The 17,061-nt window shown below is 36.6% G+C and overlaps 3 protein-coding genes across 4 annotated transcripts; 2 read left to right on the top strand and 1 right to left on the bottom strand.

Moving 5' to 3' along the window:
- The first annotated feature begins 219 nt into the window (after positions 1-219).
- LOC131971680 (uncharacterized protein PF3D7_1120000-like) lies at positions 220-4,729 on the top strand. Of its 2 annotated transcripts, XM_059333226.1 has the most exons (2): positions 220-1,063; positions 1,154-4,729. In XM_059333226.1, exons 1-2 carry the CDS (start codon positions 476-478, stop codon positions 3,587-3,589), a joined length of 3,024 nt encoding a protein of 1,007 aa, XP_059189209.1. In that variant the 5' UTR covers positions 220-475; the 3' UTR covers positions 3,590-4,729. The 2 variants fall into 2 exon arrangements, with proteins under 2 accessions (XP_059189209.1, XP_059189208.1); XM_059333225.1 differs by having other exon boundaries at positions 220-4,729.
- A 768-nt stretch (positions 4,730-5,497) lies between these two features.
- LOC131971681 (chymotrypsin-like elastase family member 2A) lies at positions 5,498-9,382 on the bottom strand. Its single transcript, XM_059333227.1, has 8 exons — positions 9,337-9,382; positions 9,132-9,220; positions 8,945-9,042; positions 7,859-7,981; positions 7,603-7,739; positions 6,953-7,098; positions 6,660-6,812; positions 5,498-5,552 (listed from the first exon to the last, which is right to left on the bottom strand). Exons 1-8 carry the CDS (start codon positions 9,371-9,373, stop codon positions 5,535-5,537), a joined length of 801 nt encoding a protein of 266 aa, XP_059189210.1. The 5' UTR covers positions 9,374-9,382; the 3' UTR covers positions 5,498-5,534.
- Positions 9,383-11,448: 2,066 nt separating this feature from the next.
- Positions 11,449-16,941, top strand: LOC131971609 (chymotrypsin-C-like). Its single transcript, XM_059333123.1, has 8 exons — positions 11,449-11,647; positions 11,783-11,871; positions 13,011-13,108; positions 13,556-13,681; positions 13,807-13,943; positions 15,358-15,503; positions 16,550-16,702; positions 16,859-16,941. Exons 1-8 carry the CDS (start codon positions 11,611-11,613, stop codon positions 16,874-16,876), a joined length of 804 nt encoding a protein of 267 aa, XP_059189106.1. The 5' UTR covers positions 11,449-11,610; the 3' UTR covers positions 16,877-16,941.
- The last annotated feature ends 120 nt before the right edge of the window (positions 16,942-17,061 follow it).

Here is a 17,061-nt window from a genome sequence, read left to right as displayed (position 1 = left end):
AGTTTATTTTGTAGCTATTAAACACTATAGACGGTAAAAATAAAAAATAAAATAAAATATTTTTTTATATTTATTTTATATAAAATATAATATATAAAATTACATATATATATATATATACACATACACAACACATATACACACAAAAATATACACGTATACATGCGTACACACGTGCGCAAATGTGTGCGCGTGCGTGTCCAGTGAAGTAGTTCACTAGTCATTGGACTTTTCTGACAATGACGTAGTTCACTACGTCATTGGAATGAGATCAAAGCTAACCATTAGAATCCTATGCTCTGATGTCAGTTTGACGTCATCAGTTAACCTGTTCACTAGATGTTAGTCTCTGGGTTTATACACTTCACTTGACACACTTAGGTTTGTGCAGCAATACAGATAGCCAGGTTTAATCACAGCTAGATTGAAGCCAATTTATCTTTAAGGTCCAGCCATTTTCTTTCAAGATTAGAAAATGGACAACAACCAATCTGGAGGAATTTTCTCTCTGAAGCCCCTGGGCTCTTCATGGCTCCCAAAGAGTCAACCCTCTGAGGATTTGCCCGATGAAGAGGAGATTGAAGAGGAAATCGAGGAGGAAATTGAGGAGTGTCTCAGTTATTTTACTGACAGAGGGGAGGAAGACTCTATGAAGAAGGTCCAGGAGTTTTCTGACCATGTAGAAGAAGACTCTATGAAGGAGGTCCATGAGTTTTTTGACTCTGTAGAAGAAGACTCTATGAAGGAGGTCCAGAAGTTTTCTGACAATGTAGAAGAAGACTCTATGAAGGAGGTCCATGAGTTTTTTGACTCTGTAAAAGAAGACTCTATGAAGGAGGTCCATGAGTTTTTTGACTCTGTAAAAGAAGACTCTATGAAGGAGGTCCATGAGTTTTTTGACTCTGTAGAAGAAGACTCTATGAAGGAGGTCCAGAAGTTTTCTGACAATGTAGAAGAAGACTCTATGAAGGAGGTCCATGAGTTTTTTGACTCTGTAAAAGAAGACTCTATGAAGGAGGTCCATGAGTTTTTTGACTCTGTAAAAGAAGACTCTATGAAGGAGGTCCAGGAGTTTTCTGACAATGTAGAAGAAGACTCTATGAAGGAGGTCCATGAGTTTTTTGACTCTGTAAAAGAAGACTCTATGAAGGAGGTCCAGGAGTTATCTGACAATGTAGAAGAAAACTATACGGAGGACTCGGACTTTTCTGACCACGTAGAAGAAGACAAGGAGGACTCGGACTTTTCTTACCACGTAGAAGAAGACCATAAGGAGGACTCGGACTTTTCTTACCACGTAGAAGAAGACCATAAGGAGGACTCGGACTTTTCTTACCACGTAGAAGAAGACCATAAGGAGGACTCGGACTTTTCTTACCACGTAGAAGAAGACCATAAGGAGGACTCGGACTTTTCTTACCACGTAGAAGAAGACCATAAGGAGGACTCGGAGTTTTCTGACAATGTGGAGGAAGACATTATAGAAAAGGTCCAGGAGTTTTCTGAAAATAGGGAAGAAGAAGATATGGAGGAGGTCCGGGAGTACACAGAGTGTTCTGAGGAAGACATTTTGGAGGAGACTCAGGAGCAGCACTATGAGTCCAACAGGAGTGAAATCTCTGAGATATCTGGTCTTGAGGAAGTCCTCGAGGACAGAGGAATCAAAACTGCTCTTGAAGAGGCCTTGAAGGAGGAGAAAGAAGCGAAAGCTCAACTGAAGCAGGAGAAGAAGGAAAAAGATGCTCTTGTGGAGGTCCTGAGGAAGGAGCGAGATGAAAACAACAGCCTGTGGACACAAGTGACTGAGCTCAAAAGGTCAAGGGACCAGCAGGACCGGCGTAAAGAAAAGCTGAAAGCCAGAATCTCTAAAATGACGACTGAGCTTGAAGAGGAAAAGAAAAAGCACCAGCAAAGCATAGAAGAGCTGAAAGCCACAGTCTCTAATAGGACTACTGAGCTTAAAGAGGAAAGGAAAAAACATCAACAGAGCAAAGAAGAGCTGAAAGCCACAGTCTCTAAAATGACTACTGAGCTTGAAGAGGAAAAGAAAAAGCACCAGCAAAGCATAGAAGAGCTGAAAGCCACAGTCTCTAAAGTGACTATTGAGCTCGAAGAGGAAAAGAAAATTCATCAGCGGAGCAAAGACGTAATGAAAGGCACAATCATCGAAATGTCCACTGAGCTTAAAGAGGACAAAAAGCTCATCAAAAAGCTTAAGAATGACCTGGCGGTGTCCTCTTATCAGCAGGAAAATAAAAAGGAGTGTGAAAAGGTCAATCGTGCTGAAATCGAGGCACATAAGGGCCGCATTGTTGAGCTGCAGCAGGAAAGTCAAGGAAAAGACAAGGAAATTCAATCCCTGCAATTGAAAGTAGAGAATCTTCAAAGTGACATTGAAGAGAAAGTCAAGCAGTGGGCCTCAGACCTGAAAGAGGAACAGACAAAAAACTGTTCACTCCAGAGGGACTATGAGGCTGCTGTCTCCCTCCAGCAAAAGGAGGCAGGAGAACCACAACATCTGACTCAGGAGTACCAACAACTCGCTTCTGAGAACAACAGGCTGAAAGGTGAACTTGCTACTGCTCTAAGTAAGCAGCGGTTTGATCACAATCAGCAAGACCAAGAATCTTGCAGCAGACTCAAGGAGGCTGTGAAGAAGGAGAAGGCCCGGTACTCGAGAGCATATAGACAGATCCAGACCCTTGAGAAAGAGCTCGCTGACAAGTCTCTGGCTTTAGAAAGGAGCCTGACTGCAAAAAAATACTTAAAGTCATCTCTCAAACATGAGAAGAAGCACTCTGGGCTGATGGATTTAGTAAAACAGGTCACAGTTGAACCTTTAGCGCTCCTCAACAACCAGATGAGGGAAGTATCTGCCTCCAAAGAGCATCTGCTGTATGACATGCAGACATTAAGAATGGAGAATGCTGGCATCAGAGCCAAGTTCAGTGTTATGGAGGAGGAATACGAAAGTTTTCGATCCAAACACAGGTCTCTCTCTGAGCGCCATGCAGAGATGATGTCAGAGAAAAATGATATCATCTCAGAGAATCAGGTCACCATCGCTAAGCTCAAGTGCGAGGTAGACATTTTGAAAGGTCAGCTTTCAGAGAGCAAGACCAGACAGGGGAAGGCTGAGGACACTTTAGAACAGGACAGGGCGAGAAACTCCGAGCTGCAGCAGAGAGTGGATAAGCTTGCCTCTGCTCTGGAAAGCAAAAGGGACAGGTGTGCGAACCTGCGAGGGGAGCTTAAGGACGCTTTGAGAAAGCAGGGTGAAGCGCTGGAGGAGAAACAGAAGTTGGACAGGGCTCTGCAGAAAGCTCAGGACAGCTACTCCAGGCTTGAGGAACGACAGCTGGCAGAGTCAAGCTTTCAGCTCAGACAGACCAGTGAGAGCAGAGTGGCTCTGCTTCACCTGCAGCGGGAGTACACAGATCTGGAGAGGAGGCACAGCGACGTTAACGCTGAATATCGTGAGCTGCTTAAAACTCACAACACCCTCCAAATCCAATTTGTGAGACTCAGCTACACACAAGGAAACCCCCTGCCAGAAATCATCCCAGCTCGTTCCACAGTAAAACTGTGATTTTTCTGTACACACAACACCCATTTATTGCCTGTCCATCCTGGAAGAGGGATCCCTCCTCTGTTGCTCTTCCTAAGGTTTCTTCCGTTTTTGTAATTGTTCGGGAGTTTTTCATCCGAGTAGAGGGTCTAAGGACAGAGGGTGTTGTGTGCTGTACAGATTGTAAATATGTGATTTAAGATACATCACATACGTCATCTTGGGTTCTCTCCGGGTACTCCGGCTTCCTCCCACAGTCCAATAACATGCAACCTATGTTTAATCGAGGACTCTTAAAAAAGTATTTAAAAAATTTAGATAAAATATATGAAATTAGGGCTGTCAAAGTTAACGCAATAATTATGTTTTTTTTACGTGCACACGTTCTGTGAATATCTGTTGGATTGCATCATCTAAAAATTAGCTATTTTAGGTGTTTATTTTGTTCTCCCCGTGTCATCTTGGGTTCTCTCCGGGTACTCCGGCTTCTTCCCGCGGTCCAAAAACATGCAACCTATGTTTAATCGAGGACTCTTAAAAAAGTATTTAAAAAATTGAGATAAAATATGAAATTAGGGCTGTCAAAGTTAATGCGCGCACATTCTGTGAGTATCTCATGGATTTAATCATCTTTTAAATTAGCTGTTTTAGGTGTTTATTTTGTTCTCCCCGTGTCATCTTGGGTTCTCTCCGGGTACTCCGGCTTCCTCCCACAGTCCAAAACATGCAGCCTACGTTTAATTGGTGACTCAAAAATAAGATTTTTTAAAAAGTATTTGAAAATTTAATTTAAATGGGACTTTTGCAGGAACGCATTATGAAAGTGTCTACTGATCCTGCTTCCAACAGTCTCACCAATTTTACGCCTCTGTCACTACCTCTGAAGGCATAAAATTGGCAAAGCTAAATAAATAGATTTCATATCAACCAAAAAGGCTTATGTAAGAAAAAAGTTGACAAAGACGAAAACGAAGGACATTTAAACTTTAATTGTTAGTTTTGTAACATATGTGTCCACTTCCATGTGGATAAGAGTAATAAAAACTAAAAAAATATCCCATTAAGGAACATTTAGAACAGATAAAAAATGTGCAATTAATTTGCGATTTGTGAATTGCGATTAAATATTTTAATCGATTGACAGCCCCAAATGAAATGTAAAAAATGTATTTTAAAAAAATTGAAATACAATATATATATATATATATATATATATTTTTTTTTTTTAATAAAAAAAAAAATAATTTAAAAATGTTAATAAAATATATTAAAATTAAAAAAAACCCTCCATAATATTTCTTCTTCTTGGATGCAATAGAGAAAGTTGTGAAAATAAGAAAAGGTGTAGTATAGAGAACAAAAAATATAAAATAAATAATATATAAAATACAAATTTTACTTCAAACCCGTGCCTTTACACCAACATGGCAGACAGTGTGAAAATCTAAATATGATTAGATATAATTTCCATTGAAATGTCGCGAGTTGAAAATGTTGCTGAGAATTTAGCATTCTGTGCTGACTTTGACTTTGCAGGTATCACCAATGTTAAGACTGGCTTTCCAGTGATTGTAAAATGAGAAATAAGATATGTATGGTCAGCTAATATTGACAGGAAGACGCAAGAAAAACAACTTTCCCAGAACACATTTTCCTATGTGCAGAGAATAGGTTTTTGTTTTTGCACATTTAGGCTGGACTGACATTTTTAAAGGTTCTATGAAATAATAACTTAAAATGATGCCAAACATGTTCTTTGTTTATTTTAAATATCAGTGATACTCTACTAATTTCTTTCATATTAAACAAAATGTATTCTTATGTGGTTTTTTTCATTGTAGGCTTTGGCAAACGTGGGTTTTGCAACCTGTGTCAAACCAACACATAAATACAATTTTGATAACTGATTAAAAAACACAGTAGACACTGTAACTTCTACATTCTTTATTTGTTGAAGTGCAACATCTTAGTTACTGGCCATCACCTGGAAAAGAGAAAGGAGAAAGAGATGATCAAAATGCTCCACCAGAGGGCACTGCAGCTCCAGTCTTGTTACTTTATTCAGTCCTAATCAAGCCTTCTGAGCCTCTGAGTAACTCAAGATCAAATTGAGATGATAAGTTAAATGGAATTTCATAATTTGAATAATTTCTGTAAAATCATTTAAGAGGAGACACTACAGGTGACAAGGGTAATTTTTTTACTTGTATATATCACCATTAAACTTCCCCAGTTTGTTTTTTACATAAAGCCAATCTTTTTTTTTTGCATAACAAGTTTCTTTAAATTTGATTTTCAGATATGCAAATTAGGTGTTAACTCCAGCACAAATTTGCATATATGTCCAGGACAGAAATCGGAAAAAACATATTATTGAATATCAGATTCAAAGTTTTTTTTACAGAAGGAAATTGGGATATTTCCTTTTTAACATTTTATTATTATTAATTATTAATTATTATTAATTAATTATTAATTAATTATTAATCAGAAAATACTGTCAAAAGCCAGCCAATTTTTGTCATGTTTTCAGGAACAAAATGTATAAATCAGGTTATGAATGATATATATAGACAAACCCCTCTGTTAAAACCTTCAGAATATAGTTAGGAATTAAACTGGTGAGTTTGGTGTCTGTAAGTTTAGCTGAAGTTGAGAATTATAGCTCAGAGCATGACAAAAAAATTAAAAAATGTTTTAATGGAAATAAAGACAAAATATTGAATCTAATTCATAGCAACAACTTTACAGAACATATAAAACACAATATTGTGCAGAGAGTGGGAGCTTTCTAACAATGCCTGTGATGCCGAAGTTTAGGCTAAGTTCACGGTACTAATGACTGCAATTGAACTCTAACTTTGAGTGAATTTAGTAGAAATCCACAGGCACAAATGGATCTAATATTGTCAAATATAGACCTAAATGTTTGTTTTGGATGTTTTCTTTCCACTATTCTGAAAGAAGAAGTGTTATGGGAAAGTGGCTCCATCTACACCGAGGGAGGTACTTTTACTGCTGTATGCTTGTGTTTAGTGTATCAATTGATCTGTTGGGCAAATATTGTATGATTGATGCTGTTTTCACTCACATTGTTGATCCAGGGGATGTAGGCGCTGACCCTTGTGAAGACAGAGGGCTTCTTTGGGTAGTTGCAGCCCATGCTGGAGCCAAAGCTCACCACACCGTGGACGTCCCAGGAGCCATCGGGGTTCTGGCAGTTCAGGGGACCACCAGAGTCTCCCTGATGGGGAACAGAGACAAATGGAATATTTGACAAGAAAAGTCACAGAAGATGGAAAAATGCTTTTCTAAAATTAAATGTAGCGATATTCCTGAGTGCACCCTGCATGAGTACTATGAGTTTAAGTATTAGAGACTCACGTTGCAGCTAGCCAGCTGTCCGTCTCCTCCAGCGCAGACCATGCTGCTGGTGACCAGGCTGCCCCACCAGTCAGACCTGGTGCAGGTGGACTGGCCGACCACAGGGAGGAGGGCCTGCTGCAGGATGTCGGCGATGGGACCTCCAGCTTCAGGAGAGAACAGGGCATTTAGTTTCAGGGTTGCAGTCAAGACCACCTTATTTAAAGCCGAGGCCATTCCAAAACTAGGCTTACTAAGTCCAGTTTCCATTCAAAAAAGGGATTTGCAATAAAATATTTTAATAAAATATTTTTAAAAATATATATATTAAAAAAAATGTAAATAAAATATATTAAAATGTAAATAAATAAAAAAACAAAACTCCATAATATTTCTTCTTCTTGGATGCAGTAGAGAGAAAGTAGTGAAACTAAGAAAAGGTATAATATAAACAATAAAATTAAAAAACTTGAAAAATTTGTTAGGATTGACAGAGATTATAGATCCTGTCTTTATGTCTGAGTTTAGCATCTATATTTTGACCTCCTCAATGTTGAAATTGTAAGAAAAGTGTGTAATTCCTTATATTATCAGTGTTGCAAGGTGTAATCTTTATATTTTTGATATGTGGGGAAAAATGCAATGTATGTACATGAAAGTTTTGGACTTACTCCAGAGACGACCCCAGCCGGTGACGTAGCAGGGAGCATTGTGGGGCAGGATGTCACCAGAGTTGGGAAGACAGGCAGCCGTGATGGAGTCAGTGAACATGACTGGACTTGACAGCTTGATCAGGGCGATGTCGTTACTACAGCGTGAATTCAAACACCACATTAAGAAAGAGGATGTTAACGTGCAATAAAACCACAAGATAGAATACAAAATATTCACAGCTGCATAACATGCAGTTGAAATGACGGAGCCCACCGGATTCTGTAAGAGTCCCATTGCTCGTGGACGACAATCTTGGAGGGGCTGATGGCAATGGAGCCGGCCTCATTGTTGTTCTTCAGATTGTGCTTTCCCAGGTAGACTCTGTAGGTGCGACTGCTGCTTGATAACAGAGAAGCAGAAACAAAGGTTAGAGTTGGTTTGGTCTCAGATCTATTCAACAACACTTTATTAGAGCCACTAACTTACTGAACAAAATAAATACATTTATCTTTACTACAGGGGTTCTCCAAGTTTGATGACTTACTTTGATGATGATTTAGTTATCAGACTGCTAAAGTATTTCACTTGAAGCAAAGGTGGAGGAAAAAAGTATACTACACTGTTAAATTACTCCACTACAAGTAAAAGTCCTGCATTCAAACTTTCTTAAGTAAAAGCACAAACGTATCAGCATCAAAATGTACTTAAATTATCAAAAGTAAAAGTATTTCTTGCAGGTCCATTTACCACTCAGGTTGTTTTTTCCAAATATATTTTTAGATTATTTGTACTGAAGTAGAATTTAATTTAGTAAAAATAGGGCTCATTTTAAGTACTAAATATCCTGTTATGAGGTTTAATATTTTTTTTTAAAGGCCCCATCACATTAAATGTATCATGCTTTTTATGTTAAATTTTCAAACCACTCACATTGTTAAATATAGTCTAAATATATTAGATTATTTGTATTGACGCATTTATAAAAGAAGTGTTTTATTTTTTTGAAAAGATGGACTAATTTTACTAGTAAATACACTTTTTATGTTGTTTAATTTAAAAAATGCATAAACATTTAAAATTAATCATGTTTTCATGATAAATCTCCTGAAAAGTAACTAAAGCTGGCAGCTAAATGTAGTGGAGTAAAAAGTGCAATATTGTCCTCAAAATGTAGTGAAGCAGAAGTATAATTACATAAAATGTAGCATGCACCTCAAATTTGTACTTAACTACAGTACTTGAGTAAATGGACTTCGTTACATTCCACCACTGACTGACCACTGAAGTTTAATTATAATTTTTTAAATAGGAAATCAAAACTTGTTTTTCCTTCAAATTTCTTGAACTTTTTGAACACACCCGATGCAGTGAGCAGCAGTGAGGACCCACTGGTTGGAGATCAGGGTGCCACCGCAAGTGTGATAGAAGTTGCTGCCACTCTTGTACTGCAGAGACACCTGAGGAGAACAAATAATGACACATTCTATGACTACAGGAAATAGACAGAAGACACAGAAGTTAAAGAAGAAGTCCTAAAAGGGCGTACCTGCCAGGGCCAGCTGTTCTCACGAACATCATCTCCACCAACCACCCTAGTGACGACGGGAGGGTAGGTGGGCAGGCCACACCCGTAGGCTAAGAAACAACAGGACAGATCAGGGTGATTAATGATGTAGGCAGTAAAACGAACAAGGACAGTCCTATGTAGCAACACATGTAATTTGTCTGTTCAGAATAATATCAGAGCTTACCACCAGCAACAAACAAAGCAAAGATCACAAACTTCATCGTGACTGTCTTCAGTAGAGGTTCAGGGGGATGTGCTCCTCCTTATATAGTGCTTGAACATACCTGTTAAAAGACCTAAAGTGTGTTGCTTAACATTTGCCTAGGAGCAGCCAGGAAAAAAAGTTGGGAAAAATAAACCAACCTTGGAGATAAGTAACCACAGATATCCCCAAATACACCTTATCTGTCCAACTCAACCTGTGTGTGAACCTCACAGCTGTCTCACTGTGACCTGAGCTGCTCAGATCTTTTAACTCTGAATAACCCTCTGTGCTTCTATGCTAAAACAATATAAAAGGGCCATCCTATTTTTATATGTGAACATACACACATAGACATTTTTCACTTAAAATATAGGTTGCCAGGCTCAAAAGTGAGTTTATGGTCTGTGCAATAGAAATCCTGATTTAATTGTGTCTACCTGTATATGTTTTCAAGGGTGAATCTATGGGTGAATAGGGCAAAAATGTTTAACTTATATATATTAGTATGACCCTTATTGGTTAATTACATTTAGAGAACACATTCTTGTATTACAAGTTCCCTGAAAATGTATGTTAAAATATGCAAATGATGTAAGGAGAAATCTGAACACTGGATGAAGCCAGGTTCAAAATTCTTGTTTCATTTTGTTAAAATATAAGAGTGAAATTATGTTATGAGGGAATTCTGTTTTTATCGCTGCATAAAACATAAAATACTGTCAACTGCCATAAAGAAAAAATCTGTTTTAGTCATGTTTTTCGGAATAAAAAGGTATATAAATTATGCTGTATTAATACCTGAACAAAGTCCTCTTTAAAGGACCTTCAGAATATAGATAGTAATTCAAGATGTTATTGTCTGCAGTGTCTTGCTTTATTGAATTCAATATTTTACTAATGTTTAATTCATGGTTTAGCACGATTGAAAATAGTGTAATAATCTGATGTTTAATAACGTTTCATTTAACTGTAATATTTCATAAACATTTGTTACAGCTGTTTGAGAGCATATATGAATGATATATATGAATATATATATGAATATGTACATAGTTTTCTGAATTGATACCACAAGTACTCTAGAGGTATTCATCTATGGGTACTTGGTTATGAAAAGCATTTAGGTCTTTTTGCACCGCCCCAACTTGTTTTTGAAAAAAATATAGATCAAATAGGCTGACTGACATTTATGTAAAATTACATAGGTCAGTCAACTGTTGCTGCAATATTTTAGCCATGATGCAAAAAGTTAGAGGATCAATGCAGAAGGACTGTTTCAGCAACTATATTTACAGTAAGAGCAGATATTGAACTCAAACCTTTTGAACACACCTGTTTTTAGGCAGGAATTTGCAAATTGAATAAGATAAGATAAGATATGACTTTATTTATCCCGCATTGGGGAAATTTACACATAATTGTTACACAAGCTCAAGGTACAGACACATAGATACAGAAGACAGAATGAAAATATAAAAAATAAGACATATGCATACATTCTATACACATTCTGTACATTCTATAACACATTTCTGCTATTTGGCATTTATTATTTATATATATTTTTTGTGTTTGTTTCCTGAAAGACCTTTGTATTTTTAGATATTGCACATTGGAGAAAATATATTTTAGCATGTTAAATAGGTTAAATAGGTAGTTGCATGTAGTATAAACATCAATGAATGCATATTTTTTAATATATATGTGGTAATTTAAATATAAAATATAGAAAAAATACAGAAGGCCTATTATCGGCCTAATGTGGTCGGATGTAAACAGAGATAGTGACATTGCAGCATTACACTGTACTAATAACCTTGTACGCCATAATTGCATTACTTCACTACTACAAGTACAGTCACAGGAAACATTCAGCTCTTTCATGAGCAATGGAAAATTCAGCTGCTAGAGAAGAGCAATCGTTTCTTTGTAAAGGAAATCAGAGGGGTGGGGAGGCTGCATTTGATAAGTAGAAAGGCACTTACTCCATATAAAAGCTAAAAACATTTCATCCCACCGACTTGTTCAACAAACAAGTCCAAAATTATACACAACTCCAGGGCACTCTGGCCTTGGCCTAGATATCCTGGTCACTTGTGGCCATTTTGATATCAACTAAGCTCCACCCCAGTATTAAGATCTGTCAAAGAAAACATTTCCTGGTATATGATCCAGTTTTGGTGGGTTATATAACATCATGAAAGGTATAAATATGTTTGATGTTTCACTGCAAACTGTAGAGATACAGACACGATGAAGTTGGTGGTTTTTGCTCTCTTTGTTGCTGGTGGTAAGGATCTCTCTCACACACACACACACACACACACACACACACACACACACACAGCACTGTTACCGAGCCATGTTCACATACAGGTTCCTCCACAAACTGGATGCAGATTAACAGCTCTGTCTGTCCCTGCAGCCTACGGGTGCGGCCTGCCCACCTTCCCCCCTGTGGTGAGCAGGGTGGTTGGAGGAGTGGATGTCAGGCCTCACAGCTGGCCCTGGCAGGTAAAACAACACGTCAATACTTATTTTAGACTGCAGACCATGAGAGTAAAGCTTATAATGGGCTGTACAGTAAGTTATATAGTCCAGTATCTGACAAGTAGATGGGAGATTAAAACTGTCATAATATTAAGCACAGTTGAATATTGAAAGAGGCAAGGCAAGCTTAGAAATACATGAGAACAATGTTGAAAGACAATAAAAAATAAAAATATATTTAAAGAAAGAGAGACACAGTTACATGTGTGTTTTTATTTCAGTTCTGTGCTAATGCATAGGGCAAATATTTTAGCAAGGGTATATTTTTTTCATAACAACAGTGGTATTGCCAGTACGTGCAGCTACCTATCTAACATACAAAAAAATATTTTCTCCAATGTGCAAAATCTGTAAAATGCAAAGTACTCCTAGGAAAACAAACACAAATATATATATATATATATATATATATATATATATATATATATATATATAATTGCAAAAAAGCAGAAATGTATGTATACTATCTATATCGAATGTATGTATATGTCTTATTTTTTATATTCTGTATTCTGTTTTCTATATCCATGTGTCATAGCTGCTGTGACAACTTTTTTTTTCTTAAACAAAATAAACAAACTGGCATTTAAAAAATGATAATATATATAATAGATATAATTCTGAGAGTGAGTTAATACTTGGACGTTTTGATCAGGACACATGTTGGAAAATATTATATATATGTATATATATATATATATATATATATATATATATATATATATACACATGTAGGGTGTATTTTTGTTTTCTGAGGTAACAACAGGGAGATTTTCCAAAAAATAAAATGCATAGAAACCAATGTGCAACATTGCAAGACTGTGAAAAAAAATCCCTTTGTTCTTATTTTTATTTTTTCCATAAAAACAACAGATGTATCATGTAAACAAACTGGAATTCAATGGTTAAAAACTCTGAAAATGAATCAGTATTACGGGAGCTAGGATGAAGAATAAAGTTGGTTAAAATAAAATAAAATAATTTATTAATTATATTTATATATTATTTTACGACATTCTCATTCTCTCAACACCTGGGCCACTTTTTAAAAGTGTTAAAATACAATTTTGAGACAGTTGATTGTGTTCATATGTATGTTTTAGATTTCCCTGCAGTACAACAGAGAGGGTGAGTGGAGACACACCTGTGGAGGAACTCTGATCTCTGACCAGTGGGTCCTCACCGCCGCTCACTGTATCAGGTACCAAACAGTGATGATAGGTTATAATAACTTAGCACTGACATGGATCATGCTGTATGGAATTATAAACATATGTCAAAGATAATTATAATTTGTTTCAAATACATTTTAAAATAGTTTTAATTTCACAAATACCCAGAATCAAGTGACCAAAGGTTAAATAACAGTTTACTATAAAGGATACTTTTTAAAAGCTAATGGCTGAATTATCTCAACCAACCAGCACATTTCTCATCTTTCCTCACTTTACTGACTTAACAGTAGAAATAAATGCTTATTAGAAGCACCATATTTTCATATAGAATCTACAAAACATGGTCAGTAATTGGCTCTCGATTGTTTTTTTTAAGCTTACTACAGAAAAGCATGATGAAATGTAATTTTCAAAGAGGTTCTATGGGCAAAATACATCACGGCTTCATATCATTGTTCTCTGTGGACTTGCAGCAATGGCAGGGAGTACAGAGTAGCCATGGGGAAGCACAACCTGGTGGAGCCAAACGAGGATGGTGTTGTGCTCATGGGCACGGCTAACATTGTTGTTCACGAGAAGTGGAACCCCTTGTTCATCCGGTAAAAACAAGAAATCACTTCTCACTAAGATTGTGGCAAATTTAACTAAAGATCAAAAGATCATTTCAGCAAACATTACGGCTGCAGGTCTGTGATTAATCTATAAATGTGTGTTTTCTCTCCAGTAACGACATCGCCCTGATCAAGCTGGAGGCCCCCGTCACCTTCAGCGACAGCGTCATGGCTGCCTGCCTCCCTGCTGCCGGCTTCATCCTGCCCCATAACGAGCCCTGCTACGTCACTGGGTGGGGCCGCATCTACAGTGAGTGCCTGATCTCCTGTCTCTCTCTGACACTGAATCTGTTTCAGTTAATTGATCACTTGAAATATCATCAGATCATCATCATTTAGCTGAGAAAACATAATTTACTGCAGTTTAAAAAAAACAGCAGTGGTGGAATGCAACTAAGTACATTTACTCAAGGACTGCACTTAAGTACAATTTTGAGGTACTTGTACTTTGCTTTAGTATTTCCATTTTATGTAACTTTATATTTCTACTCCACTACATTTTGAGGCAAATATTGTACTTTTTACTCCTCTACATTTAGCTGCCAGCTAACTAAAGCTTCAACTTTTGAGGTTGAGATTTAACATGAAAACAGTGATGTATTTAAAGTGACAACATAAAAGTATACCACATAAAAGTGTATTAAGTAGTTTAAATTATTTTTTAAATTAAAACACTTAAATGCATCAATTCAAGTAATCGAGTGGGTTCATTCTGCATAACGAGTAATTTTACTTGTGATATTTTAAGTACATTTTGGTGCTGATACTTGGCAGTTGGGAGGAAGTATTCAGAACTTTTAAGTAAAAGTACTAATACCACACTGTGAAATTACTCCACTACAAGTAAAAGTCCTGTATTTAAAACTTACTCAAGTAAAAGTAGAAAAGTATCAAAATGTATTTAAAGTATCAAAAGTAAAAGTACTCGTTATGCAGAACAGACCCACTCAGATTGTTATATATATTCCAAAAAACTCTAATTGGATTATTATTAGTGATGCATTTATATAAGCAGCTTTTGAATTTTCTCAAGGTTGGGCTCATTTTAACGAGTATACTTTTATGTGGTTTATTTTAAAAACATGCTTAATCATTTTAAATGTATGTTTTTTATGTCAAATCTTGACCTGAAAAGTAACTAAAGCTGTCAGCTAAATATAGTGGAGTAAGAAGTACAATATTTCCCTCTAAATGTAGGGTAGACGTATAAAGGTACATATAATGTAAATACTCATGTAAAGTACAAGTACCTCAAAATTGTACTTAAGTACAGTACTTGAGTAAATGTACTTAGTTACTTTCCACCACTATACTTTTGTACTTCTTCTTAAGTAAGGGAACTGAATATTTCTTACACCACTGACTAACAGTTCCTTCACATTAAGCTTAGTGCACATTATCAACTTTGTATTTGAGCTTTTAATTGCTATTATTTACCTACTGAGGTGTATGCACTGCACTACACAAGTTAATGTAAAGAATACCTTTTTGTTCTTTGCAGTTGGACAAGCTTTTTTACAGGTTGGATGAAAACTATTTGTTTGCCAAACCCTGTTTCCCTCGAAGCCATGGTTTGATTAAGCATCTGTCTCGTAAAGGTTATGTTTCTCACCATATTTTTTTTTACTTGAGGCTGAGCTAGTACCCATCTCTCCTCCTCACAGCCGGAGGTCCCATCGCTGACATCCTGCAGCAGGCCCTCCTGCCTGTGGTGGACCATGCCACCTGCACCAAGCCTGACTGGTGGGGTTTCCAGGTGAAGGATACCATGGTCTGTGCCGGAGGAGATGGAGTTGTGTCTGGTTGCAACGTGAGTCTAAAACAACACAAAATGACACATCATACTGTATCAGTAAACTGGACGCTCATGTTTCCTCAACCTGTTAGTCTGTCATGTATGGTAATCATCACTTTAAAATAGCTTCCAATAATGTTTATAGAGGGTTTACATATAATTTGGTAGTCATTAACAAATACAATTTCATGTGTGCAACAATGACATTGTATATACTATTGTTAAAAATACATCCTAGCACTACTAATACTAGCCATACTTTATTGTAATTCAGTTATACATCAAAATATGCGTATTTGAACAAAATTCCATTGCATTGGCTCACAGTGATTGTACTCTGGAATATCAGATATAGTATGAATATAAAATATAAAACTGTAAAAATAGAATATTTATATTGCACAGAAGTGTAGCAGCAGAAAGCATTTTTGTAACATAGACAATAGACATTCTCATTACTAATTTTATATAAGACACCACACAACATATAAGCAATGTAACAAATCACAGCTGCAACAATTAGTCATTTAATTGATAAATAAGAAAATCAACCAACAACTTCTTTTGAAAATTTACAAATTGTATTTCAGTATGTCTATTTTATTTTTTTCTAGTCTTCTATGATAACAAACTAAATCTATTTTGGTTTCGGACAAAGCAAGCAATTTGAATATGTCAACTTAAATTTGATGGTGTCAGGAAACTGAATGGCTTTTTCTGACGCACCAAGATTAATGATTAACTGAGAACATTTATAGATCGATCAATAATGACAAAATCTGTTACACTTACATACAGCGATGGCTCTCTCCCTTTCCACTTTAGTCTTTGAATAGTGATCCTTACTTTTATACAGTAGACTAATCCCCCCAAAATAAACTATCTCTCCTAAAATGCCCTTTTTTTGTGAATATCTTTCAGTATTTCATAGAAAGTTTAAATGTTTTGGTAATGTTAAGTGACTTGTAAGTTACAGTGATTTCGTATCTTTCAAGGACAACAAGTTACTGTTAAATATGGAGTTTGGACACTGATCATATGTTTCCTCTCACATGACTCAGGGCGACTCTGGCGGCCCTCTGAACTGTCTGAATGCTGATGGTGCTTGGGAGGTTCACGGCATCGTCAGCTTTGGCTCCGGACTCAGCTGCAACTACCCCAAGAAGCCCACTGTCTTCACCCAAGTCAGCTCCTACATGGACTGGATCAGCTCCGTAAGCTGCTGAACCTCTCACTATATCACTGTTGTTTAATTTGAGCCATTTCATTCAGGTTTTAGGGATTAAAGTGGTAAATATGGTTCAAATAATATAATAATAAGGTGTGTTATTGCTGAAAACATGACACTGTCTCTGTCATCTCTTCCACAGAAAATGGTGGCCTATTGAGAGGACGTGCTTCTGGGATCAAAGCCACTATGTGCACAAATAAAATAAATGAAACTTACATGAGATAAAATGTGTGTTTTATGTTTTGTATCATGCATTATCTGGAAAGCAGAAAACTAAGAAAAAGCATAACTGAACTGTAAGCCTGAGGCTTCAGCTGGAATATTACTTTTATTTTGAAAAAC

The sequence above is a fragment of the Centropristis striata genome, chromosome 5 (genome assembly GCF_030273125.1).
Source record: "Centropristis striata isolate RG_2023a ecotype Rhode Island chromosome 5, C.striata_1.0, whole genome shotgun sequence".
Classification (NCBI taxonomy): Eukaryota; Metazoa; Chordata; class Actinopteri; order Perciformes; family Serranidae; genus Centropristis; species Centropristis striata.
Note: the sequence above shows the minus strand (reverse complement) of the source record. Positions and strands in the feature narration are given on the sequence as shown.

Excerpts from the sequence above, each read along its gene's own strand:
- LOC131971609 (XM_059333123.1), top strand. The coding sequence starts at position 11,611 with ATGAAGTTGGTGGTTTTTGCTCTCTTTGTTGCTGGTG. Across the intron at positions 13,109-13,555 it reads ACCGCCGCTCACTGTATCAG|CAATGGCAGGGAGTACAGAG; the intron begins GTACCAAACAGT and ends GTGGACTTGCAG. Across the intron at positions 13,944-15,357 it reads TGGGTGGGGCCGCATCTACA|CCGGAGGTCCCATCGCTGAC; the intron begins GTGAGTGCCTGA and ends TCCTCCTCACAG.
- LOC131971680 (XM_059333225.1), top strand. The coding sequence starts at position 476 with ATGGACAACAACCAATCTGGAGGAATTTTCTCTCTGAAGCCCCTGGGC.
- LOC131971681 (XM_059333227.1), bottom strand. The coding sequence starts at position 9,373 with ATGAAGTTTGTGATCTTTGCTTTGTTTGTTGCTGGTG. Across the intron at positions 7,099-7,602 it reads CGGCTGGGGTCGTCTCTGGA|CTGGAGGTCCCATCGCCGAC; the intron begins GTAAGTCCAAAA and ends TCTCTCCTGAAG. Across the intron at positions 6,813-6,952 it reads GACAGCTGGCTAGCTGCAAC|GGAGACTCTGGTGGTCCCCT; the intron begins GTGAGTCTCTAA and ends GTTCCCCATCAG.